This window comes from Haliotis rufescens, unplaced genomic scaffold, assembly GCF_023055435.1.
Source record: "Haliotis rufescens isolate VD_foot unplaced genomic scaffold, xgHalRufe1.0.p SCAF_11, whole genome shotgun sequence".
NCBI classification, from domain to species: Eukaryota; Metazoa; Mollusca; class Gastropoda; order Lepetellida; family Haliotidae; genus Haliotis; species Haliotis rufescens.
This window is the reverse complement of record NW_025963791.1, coordinates 18,894,226-18,917,189: the sequence shown is the minus strand read 5'-3', so window position 1 is coordinate 18,917,189 and position 22,964 is coordinate 18,894,226. Positions and strand designations below refer to the sequence as shown.

Here is a 22,964-nt window from a genome sequence, read left to right as displayed (position 1 = left end):
AAACAGAAGTTCATTGTATCGGCCAGTTCATTATGAGCGTGTTCGTTATAAACGTAGTGTACTGTATTTTAAATGTACAACACGTTAAAATATCATATTCTTAAGCAACCCTGTGCTTTAGCTTTGTTCCAATGTAATGCAGGAATTACACCGGGAACACTGGATGAAACAATTTTTTACAATTATTCAGCGTATACACGTCAGCAGTGAAATCAACGGACACAACTGACAATAATATCCAAGTTTGTTCTAGGCATCACTATATAACCTTTTTTCTTTTTCCTAGAATCTTTGTAACAACTTTTCTTTAACTAAGTAAAGATGTTTCTTCCATAATTGGGTGGAAGTGTCATACAATTATGTCTCCGTGCGTCAGGTGAGCTACAGTGCCCCGCGGCACTGTCTACAAAACCACACATAAACATGCTTCAAGTGACGACCACACAGATCGTGCCTCAAGACATATAGACCTTGCTTCAAGGAATACTTGTGTATACGTTGGTCTAATCAAACTTTTACAAGCCTATATAAAATGTAACATGATGCTTTCAACTTTGTATACATTTGGAACATGCGCTATCGTCCCATCTAATGCTGAAGGTGGTCACGTGTATCCTGCTCTAGCGTTACCCTGTGCACTCGGAAACTGCATATTCTATTCAACGTTGACCTAATCAGAACTTTTAACACAAAAAACACTATTGGTGGATGTTTAGCTCGTTCTTCAAAAATTGCGTACAGTCATGATAATATCGGTAAGAGCTAAATATAACGAGCCAAAATAAACAACGCCGAAAACCGAGCGATCCGGCATTGCCAACGAACCCATTCCAGCAGTCGTTACACAATAATAAGACGAGTATGTTACTACCAGGCCAAAACAACCGAAGTTTATGCGCTAATGAAGCTATGCGTTCATGATTCCAGTTCCGCGAGACTCCAGACCTAGACCAATTGTTTGAAATGTTTCAGATTGTGTTCGCAGGACGTACATTACTGCGATATTTCCTGTTTAAAAGACCACGTTGTTAAAAAGAATGGAAAACACGTGGTCTAAAATAGTGTTATCGACGTCAAGCATAAATGATCCGATGAAACACTACTGTAAGATTGTATGTTTGTATACTCACGATGTGACATAGAATAGTATGTCGGGCTCTGAAATGTTTTTATCACTCCTGGTTATTGATACTCAGAGAAGTAAACAACTGTAATTAAGGTATAATTTGTTTGTGTGTTGTTTAACGCCGCACTGAGGAATATTCCAGCTGTTTGACGACGGTCTGTAAATAATCGAGTCTGGACCAGACAATCATGTGATTGACATCATGACCTTCGATCCGTGCATTTAGGATACGATGACATTCATCAACCAAGTCAGCGAGCCTTATCACCCGATCCCGTTAGTCGCCTCTAACGACAATCATAGTTACGGCAAGCATGGGTTAGCGAAGACCTATTCTACCCCGGATCTTCACGGGTTAATTAAGGTATAACAGGCGCATAACACGACGAGATTAGGCGATTGCGTGTGTTTTTGTAACTTCTGAAACTGTTTCTAGTGTGTGCATATTCCATAGTCTGGTAGTTCTCTGTTGGATTTCTTTGGTAGGCCTGGGTTATATATACTGACCATTAATCTCCTGTTATTTTGAACCATATTACTATTAATCTATGATCAGATATTGTGCATGAACACAGAGTTATCGGGCATTGAAACATATTTTGCAAACACATTGGTTCTTTGGCCTAGTGTAAGGGAATAGCTGACGAACCTGCCCCACTTTCTACTTTGTGCAGGAAATTGTAACACATTGTTTCGACAAATCTGGTTTCAGTGCTGTGGGCCCTGGTGAATAACGCTGGCATCGCCGTGTTTACGGAGATAGAGTGGTGTTCCGTGGACCAGTTTCAGCGGGTCATGGACGTCAATGTGTTTGGCGTCGTGAGAGTCACCAAAGCATTTCTACCTTTAATACGTCCGTCTAAGGGACGAGTGATTAATGTGGCCAGTTTGGCAGGTAAGTGATTTAAGACAAATATTGATACAGACTATAACCGTGGTATTAATTACGCACGATACCCCCAGCAACTGGTGCAGCAGCTTCTTTGAAATATTATTTTTCATATTCCAATAAATTGGTTACTTATACTGTGTATATCACAGAAAGTGAATATTTAGATGCAAAATAGTTGTTACATAAAATACACAAACTGCGTATAAGACGTATACACATGGAAATTGACCAAACAAATACAAACGTTATCAAAGCCGTATTAGTCTGAAAACAGTTGCCGAAACACTGCAAGCTTAAAGACCAATACACTACTATGATACCCGCTCAAATACATAACCATCGAAGAAACATTTTTTTAATAGTATATACTTATAGAGAGTCTAGGGAAACGTGGTGTTCGTTCACCTTATGGCGTGTATTAAAACCGACATGTGAAAATTGCAATAGTGAGTGAATGAGTATGGTTTTACGCCGCTTTTAGCAATATTCCAGCAATATCACGGCGGGGGGACACTAGAAATGGCCTTCATGCATTGTACCCATGTCGGGAATCGAACCGGGGCTTCGGCGTGACGAGCAAACGTTTTAACCACTGGTTCGTTTTTGGAATATATGGAGAGGCAAGGTTCTGAGTCACCTTCTTACTTATAAAGTTTGAATTTAGCTGTCAGAAAGCACTTTGGAAGGTGTGTTTTTCTCGGTTTGTTGTGCTTGTTGCACAGTGTGATATTCAGATGGGTCTTTGATGAGAAGTTGAGTAATTGCTTTAAAGTAAAAAGTGTAAAACTAAGATCATGCACCTGCCAGATGTTAATTTGATCTCACGCGCATGCCGCGTTGTTGGCAGACCGTCATACGCTGTCTCTTGAACGTAGAGGTTCATCAATCTCGGATTTTCAAAGCCGCCAACACTTATAACACAAAAACACTCCATTCGGAGTATTTCATGGACTTTCGGTGTATCCAGTTGTTTCGCGCATTAGTAACCGGTATTGTAATTGTAAGTTTGAGTTTACATGTGTCAAGTTCAGGTGAGGTGAAGTGAAATGGGGTTTAATGTCGCGTCCAAGATTATTGCACTTATATAGCGACGTGCATGTACGTGTGTGTGTGGCTGCTTGTACTTGTCCGGACTAATATTGCAACTATAGTGCTAGCACACTGAGATTCCATGCCGCAGTTTAACAAGAACCCCACTCAGACACAGTAAACTGACTCCAAGCCGACCAGTCCTTGTTTTAGCCCCTTAAAGTTCACTCAACACGAATGTCTCATGAATGTTCTAATAAATAGGGCATTCAGAAAGAATGAAAAATGATACCTGGTGTGTTTTAAATACCATTAATTCTTTAATTAAAGTGCATTAACTAAAAGAATTTTAAGAAACAATTTGCCTTGAGAGAAATGCCCCTCCTAAAACGAACTACAGTTACTGAATAATTCATTCCGTTATCTAAGGGGCGGCGGGGTAGCCTAGTGGTTAAAGCGTCCGCTCGTCACGCTGAAGGCCCGAGTTAGATTCCCCACGTGGGTACAATGTGTGAAGCTCATTTCTGGTGTCCCCCGCCGTGATATTGCAGGAATTTTGCTAAAAGCAGCGTAAAACCCTACACTCACTCACTCCCATTATCATAATTACCCTTTACAAAGATATGTCAATGATTCCATTATCTAGGAAGATATTCTTCATGCAAACATTTCACAGTCGACAGTGTTGTATTATCAGGCTTGCCTTTGCAGAAATCTTATCGTCTCTGCAGGTTTTACGGTTTGAGATAGAGAAATTAATATGATTTTACCGTTTGAGATAGAAATATTATGATTTAGCGGTTTGAGATAAGGATATCCTAGTTTTATGATGCTCTCGAGAAGCTGGCAGTCATCAGAACACTGATTACGACACATAGTTACCGGTATTTATCACGGAATATATTAGCAAGGGAACTAGCCGGAATATTTCGTCTGTTGAATGTAAGCAGTGTGGGATTTATCAGTGCCAAATGCTTCATAACTGGTTACATGTTGACAGGGTAAAAGTGTGTTTTTTTGTGTTCAAACAAAGTCAGTAAATGGGTTACCGTGTGAATGTATTCCTGGTCCATCACTTGATTGTCATGTGACACCGTCACATGGTGTCACGTGGTGTCAGGCAACAAACACATGCTTATTTGTGCAAATTGTGTGAGTGGCGAGTGCTTCCGGTAAGGTTAGGACATTCTTACCATTTTCGTGAGCACCTGGTGTCGTCACTGATTTTGAGTGATCCATTCATGTATTTTTCACCGCTATTACGCCTTTGGCGCCCGGTATGCTTCGTTGGATAATCGAGCCTGCTCGTTCTTTGATGCTGACGTTTTATTTTTGTATATGTCGTAACTGATGTGTATATACAATATTTGAGTGTAAAGTTTATTGCTTTTGATAATCATGTCTCCAAAACAATTTATTTGTTTTGTTATAAGATATTATTTGTTTGTTTGTTGTTTAACGCCGCATTAAGCAATACCCCAGCTATATGATGGCGGTCTGTAAATAATGGAGTCTAGACCAGACAGTCTATATGATATAAGATGGATTGGCCATATGGTAACACCGGAAACTACTTCCTAGTTCGTTTAATTACTGTTGGGGAATATATGGGTTCTTCATGTTCTGCTTTTGGAAAAAGAACATTATTGTTATTTTATACAATGGCTACTGGAACATTGTCGCTTGTCCATACAATGTTTTCTCGAACATCATGTGTATAATTTTGTCATAAATACATATTTACAGGTAAAAGTGCGATAAACTTAGAACAAAAACAGTGGTGTACCAGGGTGTATGAAATAGACTTTAATTACCGGTGACAGCAACACTCCGGTGTCCTGACACCTGACACGTGCACAGATGACCCAGATATAACCACAACAGTCGATGCATTGGGGAGACTCTCAAAACATCAAATGCAAATTTTTCACGTGAGGGGTGAATGGGAGTGAAGATAGAAAATATGAAGTTATGATTTGAAAGTGTAAACACTGTAGCCCTTGAAAATTGGTCTACGCCAATAGAAAATTGTACTTTATCTTAATGATAGGATAACGTATTGTTCTTGGAATATTCAGTTACTGGTTGAATGAGTAATGTGAGATTTCATTTGAAATAAGCAATATAGTTTCAGTTCAAAATATTAACTGCTCCTATGTGATATGTAGAAAATCAGATAGCATAAAATTAGCATAACACGTCTTGAAATATACATTGTACTTTTAATACTGACGCCAGAGCAAACGGTTTCCTTTGGGCGGAACTGAACGGACAAAGTTCCTTTCAATCACACAATTATCACTACAGCTCAATATCTGATTCGTCAGAGGAAGAATGTAGCTCGGTCGTAGTGCAATCCAAAGAGATGATGACTGGGGCGACGAGGCTGGTATAAACACCATCACATTTGCGGTACTGATGTTCAGTGTCAAGGATCTTCAACCTTTTGCCAAACTTAGGAGTAATTCTTGCAAAAGAAGTATAATGAGGGTTTTCACATCCTTCAGCTTGAAGGTTGTGTTATTCTTAGCTATAACCCCTTTGCAGTTGGCCCAGATGAGCTATCGGATTGAGCTCACGGTGTCTGACGGGCGAACGTAGGACGACGTGGCCATGATGCTCTACTAGTTTGTCTACCCTGTATTGAAAGGCAGTATTGTTCAGTCGGATCTTTTCCCTAACCTGTATCTTGGTATCAGATGGTTAACATGCGTCATTACAAGAAGTTAGGTAACTGCGTGCAAACAAAGTGCTCATGGCTGGCGTGCCTGTACCGTTCTCGCACGTTGTGATAACTGGCGTCATCAAGGACAATAACACTGGGGTTATGCAGATTAGAGAGAAGCTGGTGTTCCATCCGCTCTTATAACATCCCCATTCATTTCCTGATGATAATCGCCGCAGCCTGTTTAGTCTCAAAGACTGAGTCACACTCGTCAATGAGGCCTTTCTCACGGGTTCCAGCCTGCAATACAAAGACGTTTACCTTCTCATGACGGTACCATGGGTGCGTTAGGCCTATCTGACGGTACCCCCATGTAATCAGTAGAATGATTCTTGTTGACCCGTGGTCTAGTGGTAGAGCGTCCGCCCGGAGAGGCGGAAGGTCCGGGGTTCGATCCCCAGCCGGGTCATACCAAAAGACGTTAAAAGATGGTACTTGTTGTTACCCTGTCTGGCGCTCGTCATTAAGGGCCTAAAACAAGGAATGGTCGGCTCGGAGTCAGTTTACTTTGTCTGAGTGGAGTATTCATGTTAAACTGCGGCATGGTATCTCAGTGTGCTAGCACTATAAATAGGCATCAGTCCGGACTAGTACAAGCAGCCACACACACATACACGCGCATGCACGTCGCTATATAAGTGCAATAATCTTGGACGCGATAGTCATGAATAGTACACAGATAATTTGAACTCATGGATATTATAGAATACTTATAGAGAAATATGGGAAAAAAACAAAAAAAACCAACATAATTATGTATTATGTATTACGTCACATGTCATGGAATAATTGTATAATTATGAATTGTGTGAGATCCACAAGTAAATTGGATATAAATATATTGTACTCTTGGCCACGAAGCCTCCAATACTGAAAAAAGGAATCTTGTAATCTTGAATACTTTTCCCTGAACACCCCCTTGTCGTCCACGCGTGCGGTGTTATAGAATCCAATCTCATGTTGAGCTATGATGTGCGTAGTACGTGAAACGTTTCTCTAATTTCATATGGAATCCGTTTACATGTCGGAGGAACCCTCTGCTCGCACAACTGTAGACCGTGCGTCTTATCAATCCCTTATCAAAACTATCACGTTTTTCTTTTTCTACCAGATGAAACTTTTGATACGGACCCTACCATCTTTTATTTATTTATCAAAACATAGACTTGTTGGTGTGAGATTCCAAGTGCTTGGTATGCTCGGCAGTACACCCATCAACACTAATCAGGGGTTTACCCGTCTCTCTCCTTTACAAAATACTTGTAAATGTTTGCCACTTTCGACTCTGAGTCATGAACCATGATTGCGCTCTACACGTGCAATGCTATATGCATCATGGGAGTTGTATTCAAATATTACCTGATGTAATTAAACACAAATACCTAAATATCATCATGTTATACCAATTCCATCGCAACATTCGTATTAACAGGCATTAATATACCATTAGGTTCTCAAATTTTAATTATGGGATACAAAACATATTTGCATCATACAACATAGTATGTTTCTGATTTCCTTCATTGGACACGGTAAAAATAATATAATGTCTATTTGGGATGAAATTACCCTGTAAAATTGCATATGGACATATTTAAATTATTCAAACTCTACCTTGAGCGAACCTTTATAATGAGGTAGTTTAATAAAACATCTTTATAATCTGTTTTATTAATATTTCACGGCAAAATATCAATTTCCCAGCATTTCCGACAGTATTATTTTTTTTTGGTAGTTATTTTTCACAATGCTAACAGGAACAGTTTCCGGCTGATTGACAAGCTAGGCGTGCTGGAGATCAGAAGCTGAGCGTCATACAGCAGTGTCTAGTGTAACTTCATTCTTTACTCGGCCGAACACGCGTGCAGCAACAAAGTGTTATTGTAACTGAAGCTAGTAGATAGACCACCAGGCCCCTGCAGGCGGGAGGAAACGACTTATTATAACAAACAATTGGCTAAATGGGATTCCATAATCACGGAAGTCTGGTATACAGAGTATTTTATGATAGTATGGTCTACTTATGGCCAATAGAAAAACGTGCTTGAAAGGGAGACAGGCTCAGCGTAGAGGCAACACGTTCTCACCAGTTTACCATCCATTATTCAAAGCTGTATGATTAGATCTTCGTTAGTTCTTGTTTTGCTTGGATGATGTGTGTCTTTTCGAGAGTGATGTAATCACAACGTTCGTTAAATATTGATAGCGTTTTTAAAATAGGAAGTATTTCTGACGCTATTTTCTTCACCTAGCGAAGAATGAATTTTGTAAGAAATACCGACACAAGCGGTCGGTCAGAACCTGACACACAAATTCACAGCCTTGATATTTCAGCGCGCTTGTGTTGGCATCAGACAAGGAGGTATAGCTGTAGCGTGGGTTTTTAACGCACAGACAGGCTGACTTTTTTTAAGCTAGCATAACGCGAAAGACTAGACTAACATAGTTGTGTTTTGGACCTTAAGTTTGCAGTGTTTCGGGGACTGATTTCAGCCTAGTCACGTTTTGATACCGTTTCAAGTGTATACTTTCTTATGCCCGGCAGTTTGTGACAACACCCAGCCTGGTCATTCCTGGGTCTATTTTGCCATTGCAGTATATCATTCATATTCACCAGCCAGTGTGCCTCCTTGATACCCGTTTACATTGCCTCTTCGATAAGCATGTTGAACTTTGTTCCCCTTCTGTCCATGGAGTTCCAATACGTCTGTTGTGTGGTAAATGTGGAGGGTATTATTTGTAAAGCACATACACACAGAGGAGGTGTTGGCATGTGGAATGTTGAATGCCTCTCTAACATTTAAACATGGGATAAATGTAGGGTATAACATTTTATTTTGCTCAGTTGCCGTGGTTACATATACACGACTCTGGACATTCGTGACTACTCGTTTCATTCCGAGACAAGCCGAATGTCCTCTCGCAGGTGATAGGAGCGAGTGGTGACGAATATATTAGGGCAGTATGTTTGGAGATATTGAAACAATATGTATAAGAACTAAAAGTAGTTGACAGTTGACCTATATTGCAGCTGTCTCGCTGTAGTTGTACCTGTATTGTAGTAGTCTCGCTGTAGTTGTACCTGTATTGTAGTAGTCACGCTGTAGTTGTACCTTTATTGTTGTTGTCTCGCTGTAGTTGTACCTATGTTGTAGTAGTTGTACCTGTATTGTAGTAGTCTCGCTGTAGTTGTACCTTTATTGTTGTTGTCACGCTGTAGTTGTACCTATGTTGTAGTAGTCTCGCTGTAGTTGTACTTATGTTGTAGCAGTCTCCTTGTAGTTGTACCTGTATTGTGTAGTCTCGCTGTAGTTGTACCTGTATTGTAGTAGTCTCGCTGTAGTTGTACTTATGTTGTAGCAGTCTCCTTGTAGTTGTACCTGTATTGTGTAGTCTCGCTGTAGTAGTACCTGTATTGTGGTAGTCTCGCTGTAGTTGTACCTGTATTGTAGTAGTCTCGCTGTAGTTGTACCTGTGTTGTAGTAGTCTCGCTGTAGTTGTACCTGTATTGTAGTAGTCTCGCTGTAGTTGTACCTATGTTGTAGTAGTCTCGCTGTAGTTGTACCTTTATTGTAGTAGTCTCGCTGTAGTTGTACCTTTATTGTAGTAGTCTCGCTGTAGTTGTACCTGTATTGTAGTAGTCTCGCTGTAGTTGTACCTGTATTGTAGTAGTCTTACTGTAGTTGTACCTGTATTGTAGTAGTCTCGCTGTAGTTGTACCTGTATTGTAGTAGTCTCGCTGTAGTTGTACCTATGTTGTAGTAGTCCCGCAATACAGTTGTACAAATTACCAAAATAGTCATCCATGATATTAACCAATTTTCAGACATTGCAACACGTTTACAAATTTCATAACTTGTGAGTTTTATAATACATTCCCATTAAAGAGTCAATGATAGTCATTTGACATTTGTAGGAACATGATACACTTGTTGCACTGGTTCTAGTATGCACACGGTGTAGTGTTGCTGAAACACAACCATGTTCGTCAAACAGGAAAGCGTGGGCCAAGAGCCCCCAGTTGGACTCATCCAACGACAAGGGCATGCCGCGTATCCCTTCTCATTATATGCCCACGCACGGGACTTGACATCTGCAGTCATCATAAACATCAAGAATTGAAAAGCTCGATGCAAGCGCTGAAATCACGACAAATCATGACGAAAAAAATCTTCACACAAAAAACTAGATATGTGTAGGAGTCTGGTTTTCTATAAAGTTTCTTTTCCACTAGTGCATTAATTATAGTGCTGGGACTGCGCGAGGACACCTAGCATGTAGCTGGACGTGTTCTGTGAACAGTGTTTTCTATACGTAAACCCACACACTTGACGTGCTAGACAAGTATTGAGAATGTCAGCGTCGAGTATACATAATACTTCAAGTACCATACACCGAGCATGTGAAGGGTTCAGTCAATAGAACCTGAACGTTATTGCTTGTGCTATATTTTCAACCGTTCATGTGGCGCCAAGCACGCCCTACGTCCATTGTTGTTGCATAATACTGCAAAACTGTCTGCAACTTTATACATGTACAGTAAAACTGTCTGCAGATGAGATGCACAAGTTTATACATGTACAGTAAAAACTGTCTGCAGATCAGATGCACAAGTTTAAACATGTACAGTAAAAACTGTCTGCAGATCAGATGCACAAGTTTAAACATGTACAGTAAAACTGTCTGCAGATCAGATGCACAAGTTTAAACATGTACAGTAAAACTGTCTGCAGATCAGATGCACAAGTTTAAACATGTACAGTAAAACCTGTCTGCAGATCAGATGCACAAGTTTATACATGTACAGTAAAACTGTCTGCAGATCAGATGCACAAGTTTAAACATGTACAGTAAAAACTGTCTGCAGATCAGATGCACAAGTTTATACATGTACAGTAAAAACTGTCTGCAGATCAGATGCACAGGTTCATACATGTACAGTAAAAACTGTCTGCAGATCAGATGCACAGGTTCATACATGTACAGTAAAAACTGTCTGCAGATCAGATGCACAGGTTCATACATGTACAGTAAAAACTGTCTGCAGATCAGATGCACAAGTTTAAACATGTACAGTAAAACCTGTCTGCAGATCAGATGCACAAGTTTATACATGTACAGTAAAACCTGTCTGCAGATCAGATGCACAGGTTCATACATGTATAGTAAAAAGTGTCTGCAGATCAGATGCACAAGTTTAAACATGTACAGTAAAAACTGTCTGCAGATCAGATGCACAAGTTTATACATGTACAGTAAAACTCGTTAATCCAGACAGTCCCATATGTCCGGATAAATGGAGCATGGGTAAGGAATAATATCGCCCTTTTTGTTTGTCTGTAGATTCTCCTAACAGTTATCATGTTCTTGAAATATATCGTATACTAGTATCATACCCCTGAAATATATCATATATCCCTGTAATACTGAGACCCTGATTTCTGAAATGGGTCAGTCGTTCAATTATAGTGATGAGTTTGTGTTTTACCCCGCTTTTGGCCACAGAGATACAAAGTATGGGCTTTACGTGTACCCGTGTGGGACATCGAACCCGGGTTGTCAGCGTTTTGTGATGAGTCATCGCCTTTACCACGAGGCTGTTCCATAACCCCTCTAATAGTTAGCTATATGATAATGTTGGAAATCACAGTTTAACTAACCTAGCAGACAAAGCAAACAAGCCGCACTGGTGAAAACGAAGACCCTATACAGTCGTGTATGAAGTGCTGCTCAAACAATATGCAACCCTCTAGTCCTGCGCCATGACCGTGGATATTATCGCCTAGGCAAGTCTAGATCAAACTAAAACAAGTCTAGTTTCCTTAATATGAAAACAGCAGAAGAGGAAAGGTTCTTTTGAAAAAAAAAGTTACTTATTTTTTAGAAATGTTTTCATAAATGTGTGTTAATCTAGCCAACCTCCATCGTTCGTCCCTTGACATCCCCAGTCTTCCAGGGATCGCACCACCAACGACATGACGCTGTGAGATACAAGTGTTTGAGACATGACGTTAGGAGATACGAGTTTTTGAGATATGACGTTTTGAGATGCGACTGTTTTAGACGTGAAGTTATGAGACACGACTGTGTGAGACATGATGTTATGATACACGACTGTTTGAGATATGAGGTTTTGAGATACGACTGTTTTAGACATGATGTTATGATACACGACTATTTGAAATATGACGTTTTGAGATACGACTGTTTGAGACATGATGTTATGATACGCGACTATTTGAGATATGACGTTTTGAGATACGACTGTTTGAGACATGATGTTATGATACACGACTGTTTTAGACATGACGTTATAAGATACGACTGTTTGAGATATGAAGTTATGAGATACGACTGTTTGGGACATGTTATGATACACGACTGTTTGAGATATGACATTTGAGACACAAGTGTTTGAGACATGACGTTAGGAGATACGAGTGTTTGAGATATGACGTTTTGAGATGCGACTGTTTTAGACGTGAAGTTATGAGAAACGACTGTTTTGGACGTGAAGTTAGGAGATACGATTGTTTGAGACATGATATTATGAGATAAGACTGTTAGACATATGGTTTTCTACAACCTTCAGCAGTCCTGTCGACGTCTGACATTCCTCGGCACAAACGGGGTCTCATTATCTCCCCGATTCCACTGTTAGTATACAGTTACAACAACAAATTCCCGACCTTCTCCCTCTAGAGAGCTTCTCGCTGTACCGGGGAGGCATTTACTACATACTAAAGGAAACTTGTGACCTACTGACCTTGAATATATCATAAGAAGAAAGTACTATCCAATCAACTCGTAGCAGCACCGTGTTTGTATATTCACGCGATCATGTAGATCCAGTGAAACATTTTTGTGGAAGCATTGGTGGTTATTAGTGTGTTAGATCGCTGACTGTGCTGGCGATTAGGTGTCACTCTGGGAGTGTGGGTTCGAATCCCGGATGGGACTCAATCCAGGAAAGTACTAGAATCTGTACTTAACTCAGAAAGTGTTACCCTGAATATAACATTTGTTACATATGTCCACTTTCTAAATGCCATTGTGTATTCAGTTGTGGTAATGGTTGATGTCACCATTCTGCCATACCAATAACCAATAACTAGAACAGATTGTATGCTTGCCGGTGTGTTCCCATTTTGTAACCATTGCGTTGATCAGTAGGAGCTGCCGCGCGGCATTCCTGCGTGGGAACATGTATTCTGAATAGTTAAAACGGAGACATGGAGGCAAATATGTGGCCCTTCACAAAGAGACTTAGATGAAATGACTTCACATTCAACCTTGATTTTTTACCTCTAGGTCATTAGGACCAGCGCTTACATGTCGATTTATCCGTACTGAGTGATAAGCAGTGTAGCCCCCGAAGACCATGGTTCCCTCAAAGATTCACTCGGGACCGTAACGTTACATCGCCTTGAATAACATACCAGTTTATGAAGAGCGCGCCGACGAGTGGTTACTGTACGCCTTTTTATTAAATTCTGAATTATGAACTTTGTTCAATTTCCTGTTTGGAAAACATCCGACCAATGACATAAAACACTTTTGTGGATAACCTATGTTGTTGTACACTCGCCTCCCCTACACATCTTATCAGCCAGTGTCAGACAGTGGGTTCCCATGTTATCAGTATATAACAAGCTCGGCCTCAGCTTTCTGGAAATGTGGTGCACCTAGCTTACAACGTTAAGATGAAAGAATGTGAAAGCGCATTCATCGGGAATATGAGTCAATCAATTGTTGTTTTTTGTTGAAAACATGTCACCCAAATGATTGAGTTAAATGTTTCTATACGTTTACATGTAAAGTATGTTTGAAAACGGGTTGAGCATCCTGCACCCCCTGGGTCCGCGTATAGTAGGCCTAATGGTGTCTGTCTGTTGCAGGTCGCTTCACCCTCCCAGCCTTCTCAGCCTACTCCATGTCCAAGAAGGCTTGCATTGCTTTCTCTGACGGCCTGCGTCTTGAGATGGCCAAGTTTGACGTCAACGTGATCACCATCGAGCCCGGCTTGTACAGGTTCGTCCGACATCTACAAACAGCATTGCTAGCTCAACTACACTATTAGGTTTCCTCGCGTTATAAGCCACCTGGCCTGTTACTTCCGGTAGAGCGGGTCCTACTGGTAGAACAAATATGGTTACTCTTGCCGCGAACACCTGGTGTCATCACTGCTTTTCACTGCCCCATTCATATCATTTTCACCACTATTTGGCCTTTTAGAATTGCGTCCAATGGAATATGTTTTGGCAGATATTTGAAACTAATTATTTTCTGGCGTTGTTATGTGTTATATTTTCTACAATTATTATAAATTAACATTCAGTCTATAACTGGCATTTTTATTTCACAATTGATTTTTCGGTTTTAAAAAAAAATGTATAATGCCGTGTAAATTTAAGCCTGAAATTTAATTAAATACAGATATTACACAGTCATTGGGAAGTACTGCTTCTATGGCTGTACATATAACGACATGTGTCGTTGTTAGGCTGTCTCAATGTGCCTAGTGACATGCTCATTATTGTATGGCAAGGGCGTAAAGGTAGGACATTACCCTATTACCTGAAGTAGATTCATATGACACTTTTCAAACAACGTATTACCGAGGACCAGGAAGTATCAAACATTCTTCTACAAAAATACACGTGATATTTTTGTGGCGCAATATAAACAGAGAATGTCGTGTATATGTAGCCATTTATGTTTCGAGTATTATTTTTCAAATGTTGAAGGTCAGGTATATGTTGAGATAAGATATAAAATAACGATACTGATAATCATAAATAGACGTGGGTTATGTCATATCATTTATGTATGCCTCAGCATTATAGTATTGCTGTTGCTTATGCTGCTGGGGACATTATGACATATATATATAGATCATAATGTCCCCAGTTCCATAAACCAATATACTCAAAAGGGTTATGTGTTTATATATATAAATATAATATTCTGAAAAGTCGTATATCATTTTTGCTCTCTCTTTCTCCCTATAAATATTATCCAATATTCTGAAAGTAGTATTTCTTTTATCTCTCTCTCTCTCTCTCTCTCTCTCTCTCTCTCTCTCTAAAATCCAACAACCAATGTTCTTAAAAGCATTATTTCTTCTTTCTTGCAGAACGCCTATCGCTAGTGAAAATTACTTGATTGATATGAATCGCAAATCGTGGGCAGAAACTCCGAAGGAGGTGAAAAATGACTACGGAGAAGAATATTTCGACGCCTTTTTGGAGAACATAACACAACAAATGAAGCGGGCGCGACCCAACACCAATGAGGTCGTGGATCTCATGGTGAAAGCTGTTACCACCGCCAAACCAAAACAACGCTATGTTCCCTATTGGAAGTCAGATGTGCGCGCGCATATTTTGATGTCACTTCCGGGGTCCATCACTGACAAACTATTCAAAGCGTATACTGTTAAAGTTGAGGTGGAGTCTAAACGGAGAGCATCTGACAGGGAAAAATCTAACGGAACACCGTCACCCATTGCCAAGTGAGGAAGGATTTCCCAGTTCAACAATAGATCGTTTTGATAAGAAGCCCTCGCGCGGCTCCTTAAAGGCGATGCGTCAGTTCTGGCGAGAACCGATGACACTGATTGACATTAATACCTCAGCGAAGTGTAAGGCAATCAGAGACAAGTGTCCCTTTAATATGTGTAAGAGTTCAGGTATTGAACAGCCATTGTGCAGCGTGCGTAGTGCATGTAATGCGCGTAGATGAACAAACGAGGGACACTAGAGAAATTCTATGATTGTTTCTACTTTGCAGAATATTGTCGAAGAAAATCTATGCTGTTAAGTGATGGATGTTGTCCAATGAAAGTGTAAATTGAACAGCTTTGACAAATTGCGACTCTAAAACGTTCTTCTTTGTCAGTGATGTTAAAGACAGCACTGTGACATATTGATCCATTCTCAGTGCAGGATTCTGTCGTGCGATGTTTCACCATTGATCTTTTGAACACTACATATTCGAGAAATTAATTAACAGACCCTGTATGATAAAATGTAGCTGGAAAGAATAAGGATCGATTGTTGCTCAGCTTCAGTGATTTTATGCTGTATGACACGGGTACTAAAAATGCCAAATGTGTCAGCAAGTTTGAAACGTAACCCTCTTGTAAATATGTCCAACATAGTTATCTCCCTTTATTAGATGCATTTGTCATTTGCTGTTGCATAGAAGGACGCCGAATATGTAATTCCTCTCATCAATTGGATATCTACATTGTTTTATCATTTCAATATTACCGATTTGCGTGTTGTCAGTACCTTGGATTTTTTATGCTTTAATAGTAATGATGATACGATATCTCTCTGTGAAGAGGGCCGGTCCGGTAGCCTGGTTAAAACGTTCGCTCGTCTCGCCGAAGACCCGGGTTCGATTCCCGACATGGGTACAATATGTGAAGCCCATTTCTGGTGTCCCCCGCCGTGATATTGCTGGAATATTGCTAAAAGCGACGTAAAACCATACTCACTCACTCATTACGTGAAGACATGAGGATACCTCTATAGAAGGTCACATCAGGTGAACGTACAAATCAGCCAATCAACGTCGAGGCTTCTTAATTCTCGGCACGACTAAGTCAAGCAACCATGCAGGTATATCTGATTTCTGTATCTCAAAAACGAAAACAATCGGAGAAATCCGAAGGCAAAATAATAAAGCCGAGGAAATATATTTTTGTGAATATTTTATCAATCCTGTCGTTTCTGAGCGCCATGCATCTACACCCTATACAATTACGGGTACACTTGTGTTCAGTGGTGGTATTCTTTTGTGAAGATCGAAATTATAAAATTGAGGCGGTAAAATAACGCGACCTTCTATGGAGATGTCGTCAGATCTTGACGTAGAGAGGTATTATATCTGTGTAAAAGATCTGATTTTAATGAGGACTGGATGTTAAAAAAAGTTGAAATGGCAGCCTTAAGTGATTTAAAGCTGTTGCCTGTGTATGATAATTTCGCCTCCCGCGACAAAGATGATAGATTTAATAAGAGTGTTTTAGATTTAACATACTCAAGCTTCACCTCGGTACGATTGTAAATACATTGACTCGGAGGTCAATGAATATGCACTTGATTTAATGCAGTGGTCGATGTCCAATTGACAGAAATTTTAATTATTTTTGTTTTTTGCCATTCAATCATAATAATAGTATATTGTTGTTACATCTTTGTGTGACTGTATTGTTGTGAATTATGTTAATCAGGGATTATCTTAAAATCTTATTCGCGAGATATTTTTTGTCACTTATCTACTTTTATTATTACTATTATTACAATAATACTGTCATTGTTATTATTGATATCATTGTTTTAGACACATCCTAATGTCTCGGTAATCCATGGTTCCGTGTTGCAGCTACAGGTTTCAATGCTATTTTCTGCTGCACAGAAATGGTCAGGTTCTTGGCCACCGTGATACTAAAGGTTACAGTCGGTAAACAGAGATCACCAATGAGGTCAAGAAATAAATATGTTATATGCCGAATTATATCTAACCAAAATACCTGTCTATGCTTAATATACTTCGAAGCACACGAAGCTGATCAATGAGTTCATATTTCAGTGAGCATTGAATAATAGGAAGTGCAAGGGTCCATTAAAAATGACAAATATATCCCAAATCCCCTAATAGTGAGGTTGGTTTACGGTCGCTTTGAAAGTCTTTCATTTGCGTCATGGCGTGTCAGCTTGGTGTAAGAGGAAAGCCCCAAGCCAATGCAAATCTTAAACGTTTGAACCCACTATCACTGGTATGGTTCTGACAAACCTAGAAACATAATCAGGGTGAAGCTAGAATGGGAAGCCATGGTGATAGGTTCCTGGAACGCCTAAGGTAAGCAACTCTGCACAGCGAATTGTGTCACCTTGGACGACCCCACCACCTGTATCTACTGGGCTCCACAATTTGTGCATTAGAAGCTGCTTCCCGCTGTTCCTTACACCCGACGTCATCATGATGAGAGGGGATAGATATGTTTTTGAGGATTCACACTCTCAATGTACAAATAGTGCCTGCAACGTGTGAACTATTGATTCATCTTCAAAGTGTCCATTTATCAAAATATTGATTCATCATCAAAGTGTTCATTTATCAAAATATTGATTTTTTTCAAAGTGTCCATTTATCAAAACATTGATTCTTCTTCAAAGTGTTTATTTATCAAAATATTGATTCATCTTCAAAGTGTTCATTTATCAAAATATTGATTCATCTTCAAAGTGTTCATTTATCAAAATATTGATTTTTTTCAAAGTGTCCATTATCAAAATGTTGATTCTTCTTCAAAGTGTCTATTTATCAAAACATTGATTCTTTTTCAAAGTGTCCATTTAACAAAATATTGGATCATCTTCAATGTGTTCATTTATCAAAATATTTTCCGCAATTGTTCTGTATTTTTGTGAATGCGTGTTTCCCAAATAATACAGATCATTAGAGTATCATTATTGATATTATTACCATCTTTGTAATATAATCGATATATTAATCGAAACGAAAAACCAATCCGATCACGATCCGAAAAATAAATATATACATATCATGTAGATGAACTACTTTCGGCAAGCTCTATACATCGATGCTATGCCTAGTAGCTACAAACCGGTTGTGTGAGTGCCTGGGCGGTTCACACAGGCATTGTATTCACACAGGCATTGTATTCACACAGGCATTGTTAAAGAACATATCTTTAACTTCAATTATTTCAATCGATAAAGAGGTTATTAGCCGAGTGTGTTTTGTATGGTAAATGTAAATCAAGAATAAGAATTCATTTGTATATTCGAGCCTTTGGCGTTTATCGTACCTTTTACTTTTGTATTTGGGCAGTAGGGGACCAATACGCTCATCAGTGAGCAGATCTGTACTATTGTTGTAATTGTAACTAACTGTTCATTTTTTATTTATGTCAGTCGTGCAGCAAAATCTTATACCATCGTTGTTACTTAAGTTTGTGTCTACTCGTGGTTTTTCCGGCACAAAACGAATGAATCATCCGCACTCGCGCCTATCCGTAACCTGCCATTCGGCATGTCACGGAACCTCACGATTCCGTCACCCGAGAAGCGTATGCCACACGGGTGACTTTAACACAGGTACACACACGTCTAGGGAGTCTTTGAATAGGTATGATAATAGTGCTGAATATATATTACATATTTGGTTTAAGTGAATGGTATTAGTACGTCAAATGGATAGGATTATATTGCAGTTTGTCATCCAAAACTTGCTCCCGCGGGAGATATCTCTTGGTTGAGATCAAGCATTGCATCACAATGCTTTGCAGACCATTTTGACTTGATTGGTTACCATGACGTCACTCAAATGACATCACTAATGGCTCTGCCACTGAAGCTGTTAGCAGTACTTTTTACACTTAAGACACTGCTTATTACTGTCTGCAAAAAGTTGTAAGAATGATGTTGGATGATAAGTAGAATCTCACCCTTGTGTCTTTTGATATCAAATATATCAACACTCGTCGATAAAAGTTTAAAATCCCTCGGACAGCCTCGGAGTTTTGAACTTTTATCGACTCGTGTAGATATATTTGATATCAAAAGACACTTGGGTGAGATTCTCCATATATACATATGTAGAAGTGCTTGGGAAACAGTTTGCATAACAAGAAGTAAATATGTATATTTAAGTACCTGTTGTTAGTGTTCGCGGGGCCATTTTACTGGTCTCGGGTAGATGCTCACAACACGATATTGTGTTGTAGTTATTGGTTATTAATTTCAATATTATTATATAGCATGTAATACTTAAGCATTGGTTGTGTAATTATTGCCTGTACATTATTATTGTGACAAACAAATTTGTTCTATATGTAGTTGCATAATCGTAATAGTTTGTAAAAAGTGATTACGTGAATAGCATACAGTTATGTTTCTGCTCCAAGTATACGATATGTAATACTGTAATGTGTTAATGTATTTGTTATTTTTCCGCAAAATAAATTACAAGTTTATTCAAATAAATTATGTTATATTTTTGTGTGAATAAAATTACAGTTTTTCAAAGACGTCATACTTGTTGAGATTGGCGGAGGGTTGCTCTGGACATGGGGCTTACGGATGTGAGTACAGACACGGCCCAGGGGAAAATGGATTAAGGCTATAAATGTCATAATGTGAAATGCTGTGTTAGACAATGGTACAACTGACCGCTGTTACGCATGGATAACATCATGTTAAATAGTCCAGATTTCCTAAACGATATGTTCTCAACACTATACAAAAGGGATATTGTTCAGAAGCTACAATTATTTAACATTGCGTTGTCCAGAGTGCTGTTAAGTCACTCTGTGACATGACCAACGTTCAGATGATGGCGGATAGAACTGCCTTATGGCCAACGTTTAGATGATGGCAGAAAGAACTGCCTTATGGCAAACGTTCAGATGATGGCGGATAGATCTGCCTTATGACCAACGTTCAGATGATGGCGGATAGAATTGCCTTATGACCAACGTTTAGATGATGGCAGAAAGAACTGCCTTATGGCCAACGTTTAGATGATGTATATAGAACTGCCTTGTGACCAACGTTTAGATGATGGCAGATAGAACTGCCTTATGACCAACGTTCAGATGATGGCGGATGGAACTGCCTTATGACCAACGTTCAGATGAAGGCAGATAGAACTGCCTTATGGCCAACGTTCAGATGATGGCGGATAGAATTGCCTTATGACCAACGTTTAGATGATGGCAGAAAGAACTGCCTTATGACCAACGTTTAGATGATGGCGGATGGAATTGCCTTATGACCAACGTTTAGATGATGGCGGATGGAACTGCCTTATGGCCAACGTTCAGATGATGGCGGATAGAATTGCCTTATGACCAACGTTTAGATGATGGCGGATGGAACTGCCTTATGACCAACGTTCAGATGATGGCGGATAGAATTGCCTTGTGGCCAACGTTCAGATGATGGCGGATAGAACTGCCTTATGACCAACGTTCAGATGATGGCGGATAGAACTGCCTTATGACCAACGTTCAGATGATGGCGGATAGAATTGCCTTATGACCAACGTTCAGATGATGGCGGATTGAACTGCCTTGTGACCAACGTTCAGATGATGGCGGATAGAACTGCCTTATGACCAACGTTTAGATGATGGCGGATGGAATTGCCTTATGACCAACGTTCAGATGATGGCAGAAAGAACTGCCTTGTGACCAACGTTCAGATGATGGCAGATAGAACTGCCTGTGACCAACGTTCAGATGATGGCAGAAAGAACTGCCTTATGACCAACGTTCAGATGATGGCAGATAGAACTGCCTTGTGACCAACGTTTAGATGATGGCGGATGGAATTGCCTTATGACCAACGTTCAGATGATGGCGGATGGAATTGCCTTATGACCAACGTTCAGATGATGGCAGAAAGAACTGCCTTATGACCAACGTTTAGATGATGACAGATAGAACTGCCTTGTGACCAACGTTCAGATGATGGCGGATAGAATTGCCTTATGACCAACGTTCAGATGATGGCGGATAGAACTGCCTTGTGACCAACGTTTAGATGATGGCGGATAGAACTGCCTTATGACCAACGTTTAGATGATGTATATAGAACTGCCTTGTGACCAACGTTTAGATGATGGCGGATGGAATTGCCTTATGACCAACGTTCAGATGATGGCGGATGGAACTCTTATGACCAAACTTTCGATGACGATGGAGGGAGTTTCATTATGACCAACCTTTACAGATTGACGAAGGGACTTCCATTCCTTGAAGGTTGGATCAGTTCATGTTAAATCGTCTGAAAACTCTTGTTTTAGGATTCAGCTTAAGCGAGCAATGAAATATTACCCTAATTTAGCAACATAATGTTTCGTTTGACCTTCACTGTGCATGGACAGCAGGAGAGATGGTATAATAAAGGGGTGGTCTGACGACCGTGCAAGTTGCCTACTTGTTACAGACCCCCAATATGGAAACATGACAGTTGGTATGGTGGATATACATAACAGCTCACTTCAAAATGGGAGGTGTGTGTGTGTGTGTGTGTGTGTGTGTGTGTGTGTGTGTGTGTGTGTGTGTGTGTGTGTGTGTGTGTGTGTGTGTGTGTGTGTGTGTGTGTGTTTGTGGGGGGGGGGGGGGGGGGGGGGGGGGGTATTTTGTTATCACAACTTAACGATTAATGCGAATAGACCGCGAATTATATATGAAATTTGGAGACCCAAATTTTTTTGTTATGGGTAACCACTTCTTTATTCTTTACAACGTTTCAGGGATACTTCTTGCCCCTTCATCGGTATTCAAAGACTTTAGAATTGTTAGCCATAAAAATGTCACGTCTATATGTTCTTACAACTTCTAAATACCCATCAAAGACTTGCTAGATATGATTTATGGTTCTCACCAAATGAGTTCTAGTGTTGAAATACGTATATCCGAGAGCCTATACAAATCCCTCGTCTGTGTGTGCGTTTGTCCACTAGAACAAGGTTATGACGGCGATATAACTGGTTATGACGAATATTTGACGACACGCGACTAACCTACTATTTTTTATCATGTAAACTTCTCAGGTTTCAACCTCAACAGATAAAAAAGTCAATATTATCTTGTGTGAGTAACGAACTCATTTACTGTCACAAAACAGTCCGTGTGTGCGTGCGTGTGTCTGTATCGTAGAACATGGTTGTAGTGATGTGTCTCAGAAAGTGGGACATGGCGGTATTTTACATGACACAACATTCATGTCATCTTACAACAGTCGTGATAGTAGCAGAAAGAATTGAGAGGATAAAGCCAAGAATATATTATTTGACACTTGGGCCCCCATGCCACTCGTCCACATCGTCTGCGTATTACATGGCGTCAGGAGTGAAACGGGATTGGACCTTTCGGAAGTTAAGTTAAACATGATTTCATACACTTTTATATGACTGTTAGAAATTGATTGAAGCAAAAGTGTGGTTTTGCCCGGATGTTCGCAAAAAGGTTATAATAAACGTAACTGAGAGTGACATGGTGGATGTTCTAAAAATAATGTACTTGATGATGTGTGAATAGAATGTTTGTCTGGTAATGCAAAGTTCTCTCCACCTATGTCATACGCGAAATGTTACGTTTCAATACAAATGGTATTCCAATGTCGTAACCCGTATAACCAGCCGTACTC

At 39.8% G+C, this 22,964-nt stretch overlaps 1 protein-coding gene across 1 annotated transcript in view; it reads left to right on the top strand.

The window, feature by feature from the left end:
* LOC124120480 (D-beta-hydroxybutyrate dehydrogenase, mitochondrial-like) overlaps positions 1-19,793 on the top strand; it is a 50,321-nt gene extending 30,528 nt beyond the window's left edge. Inside the window, exons 3-5 of the mRNA XM_046483316.2 lie at positions 1,839-2,021; positions 13,671-13,803; positions 14,909-19,793. Of these exons, the coding sequence (XP_046339272.1) occupies positions 1,839-2,021; positions 13,671-13,803; positions 14,909-15,290 (698 nt within the window). The 3' untranslated portion in view covers positions 15,291-19,793. The remainder of the gene's footprint in view (positions 1-1,838; positions 2,022-13,670; positions 13,804-14,908) is intronic.
* The last annotated feature ends 3,171 nt before the right edge of the window (positions 19,794-22,964 follow it).